Below are 2,922 nucleotides of genomic sequence, written 5' to 3' on the forward strand. Positions count from 1 at the left end.
TTTTTCTGCTTATGTAGTCTTTCGTTTAAGATAAGATAAGATAAGATAAGATAAGATAAGACAAGATAAGATAAGATAAGATAAGATAAGATAAGATAAGATAAGATAAGATAAGATGGGATAAGATAAGATAAGATAAGATAAGATCATTCTTTATTAGTCCCACAATGGGGAAATGTGCATTATTACGACGGCAAAGGGAAATCAAAGCAAGGTATCAACATTGTAGAAAAAAATTAAATTAAATTAATAAATATATATATGTACAAGCAATTGTGTACACCAATTGCACATGGAGGATAATTTGCACTTGGGAAATAAATATTTGTCCAAAATAGCGCTGAATGTTCACAAGGGAAAAAACAAATTAATTATAGTTATACTATCTCATAATAATAACATAATACTTAATTACTGTAACTACTCAGACTGCATTTAACCACTGTTTATAAAGGTGTCGTCCACTCTTTGTTTTGGTTGTTTTTAATGACACCTGGCGGACGTCAGAGGAACTGCACGGACGTCACTCCCCGGTGTGACGTATGTTCCTGTGACGCGCAGAAATTTTAAACTCTCGTCCTTCTCAGTGATGGCGGCTTCGTTTCGTTCTCTCCCTGCAAGCTGTAACAACAAATGGTACTACACCCGGCAGCAGATCGACAACAGCCCATCTCGGCGAGCGGGACTTGATCCGGACAAGGAGCTGTCCTACCGACAACAGGCGGCCAACCTGCTGCAGGACATGGGACAGCGGCTCAATGTGTATCTTTTGTCGGGGACACTGGCGTCTCAGCAGCCAGCGTTAGCCTGCCAGCTAGCCGAGTTTAGCTTCTCCTGAAGCCGGTTTCTACCGGGCGAGAGGCCGCTGTTTGTTATCGTGTTTACCTCGAAGGCTTTTGGTTCGTTTGTGTGTTTTTTCAGTCAGTTTCACGCGGTGGTTTGTGGTTTTTTCCACGATAACGGTAGCTCGCTAACGGCGTCTGAGGCTAAAACCGGGGCCACGGAGGCCTGTGTGGTCGGCGGGCCTTCAGGACGTTAGCGTTAGCTTTGCCTCCAACTGTGGAGAAATTGTGAAGCTGAAGTGTTGTAGCGATCTATTAAAAGGTTGTTTTTGTAGTTTGTGTTAATTATAGTTCAGATTTTGTTATCTAGAGTTAACCCTTTTTCTGTTGTACCTTAAAAAACAACTGCTTCCGGTAACATCTGCCTGTGTGAAGCTAGCCGGGGCTCCAGCTTTGTTGTCCTGTTGTCACTGATGTGATACTGAGTTTATAAGTAACGTTATTTAGCAAAATTAAAGCTGCAGTTATGTTTTTTCACACGTAGACCAATGACCCCGGTCATTTCTACGATATAAAATCAATACATGTTTTGTTATTGTCTTATTTTGGGCTCCACTTGCCAAAATTTGGTTGTATTTTGATATTGTGTTGTATTACACCACACTCAGAAATCCTGTGTTTACTTTTTTAATTCCAAAAGTTTACCCGATACAGGAGTTTCAAAGTAACCATGGCTAGAAAGCTGTATCATACTTAACTTGTTTTGTTTGGGGGCCACTTTTGCAAAATGTCAGGAGGCCAGGGGCCAATCACAGCAGCCCCATACTTTCTTTTATAAGGATATTTTTGGACGTTTCTGAGGTTATAGGATGTTGCTTGAATTTTAGGACATTTCTAGGTGTTAGGATATTTTCGGATGTTTCTCGGAGTTAAGAACATTTTTAGAATTTAAGGATATTTTTGGATGTTTGTAGTATGTTAGGACATTATTAGGATTCTAGGATAATTTTGGATGTTTCTTGGATTTAAGAATGTTTCTCGGATTTAGGACGTTTCTAGGATTTTTGGCTCTGTCTCAGATTTCAGAATGTTTGTAGGATTTTAGGACATTTCTAGGAATTTTTAATGTGTCAAGGATTTTCTGATGTTTCTATGATTTAAGGACATTTCTAAGATCTCGGGGTGTTTTGATTTTAGGACATTTGGGGTTTAACTAGGACCTCTGTGGCACTTTTTTTTTTATCAAAGAGCTTTATTTTGATGCTGTTTTATGCACTCTGACACCTTATGCATACTTAACTTCAAAAACAATTCCCAGCGTGAATCACGTTATTTTTAGTGTGAATTAAAAAATTGTCGTGTGCCACCTGGCACCCTGCTGGGGGCCAGATTTGGCTTGCAGGTTTTAAGTTGAGTATCACTTCTGCATTGCATGCAGTTGCGTCTTTGAATCTTACAAACAAAGCATTTTTTTATGCATCCGTCCTTAAGAGAGAAAAGAAAAGATCTACAAGTACTGTTTGTTTCATTTTCCTTAACCGGCATGTATCAGGTCCCAACTCACAATAAATACAGCCATTGTGTATATGCATCGATTCTACATGGTCCAGTCTTTCACCAGATTCCACAGAAATGTAAGTGTCACCTTCACTTCCAAATACGGCTGTAAATACCTGCGTTCAATCAACTCATGAGCTTTTTTTTGTTTTCCTCTCACCAGGTTATTTCCCCTGCCGCACTCTTCCTCGCCGCAAAGGTCGAGGAGCAGCCCCGAAAGCTGGAACATGTTATCAAGGTGGCCCATGCATGCCTCAATCCTCAGGATCCTTCCCCAGATGTGCGCAGTGATGTAAGTCTTTGGTTTCAGTCAAAATCGCCTGCAAATTGTGCTCTGTCTCCTCCTGCAATACTACGGCACAAAATAAATGTAATATTTCATCAGTAGATAATGTGAGGATTTTTTTATTGTTTTATTTATTTTGCAGAATGTTATATGGTCGTTCAGATTCGACAGTTTGGGAGTAAACTTTGCTTTGTGGCAGCACTTTGCCTTTAAATTAAGAGAGGGAAAAGCGCTGAAAATTAAAAATATATGTATGATTTCTTTTCTTTAATAACATTTAAATATATAATTGTAATA

At 39.2% G+C, this 2,922-nt stretch overlaps 1 protein-coding gene across 1 annotated transcript; it reads left to right on the forward strand.

The window, feature by feature from the left end:
* Positions 1 to 588: 588 nt before the first annotated feature.
* LOC121939213 (cyclin-T1-like) lies at positions 589 to 2,900 on the forward strand. The gene is made up of 3 exons (XM_042482294.1): positions 589 to 762; positions 2,335 to 2,416; positions 2,503 to 2,900. The coding sequence occupies exons 1-3, from the start codon at positions 590 to 592 to the stop codon at positions 2,725 to 2,727; spliced, it is 480 nt and encodes a 159-aa protein (XP_042338228.1). The 5' UTR covers position 589; the 3' UTR covers positions 2,728 to 2,900.
* The last annotated feature ends 22 nt before the right edge of the window (positions 2,901 to 2,922 follow it).

The sequence above is a fragment of the Plectropomus leopardus genome, unplaced genomic scaffold (assembly GCF_008729295.1).
Source record: "Plectropomus leopardus isolate mb unplaced genomic scaffold, YSFRI_Pleo_2.0 unplaced_scaffold4346, whole genome shotgun sequence".
NCBI classification, from domain to species: Eukaryota; Metazoa; Chordata; class Actinopteri; order Perciformes; family Serranidae; genus Plectropomus; species Plectropomus leopardus.

Excerpts from the sequence above, each read along its gene's own strand:
- LOC121939213 (XM_042482294.1), top strand. The coding sequence starts at position 590 with ATGGCGGCTTCGTTTCGTTCTCTCCCTGCAAGCTGTAACAACAAATGG. Across the intron at positions 763-2,334 it reads ATGGGACAGCGGCTCAATGT|GTCCCAACTCACAATAAATA; the intron begins GTATCTTTTGTC and ends GGCATGTATCAG. Across the intron at positions 2,417-2,502 it reads TCACCAGATTCCACAGAAAT|GTTATTTCCCCTGCCGCACT; the intron begins GTAAGTGTCACC and ends TCCTCTCACCAG.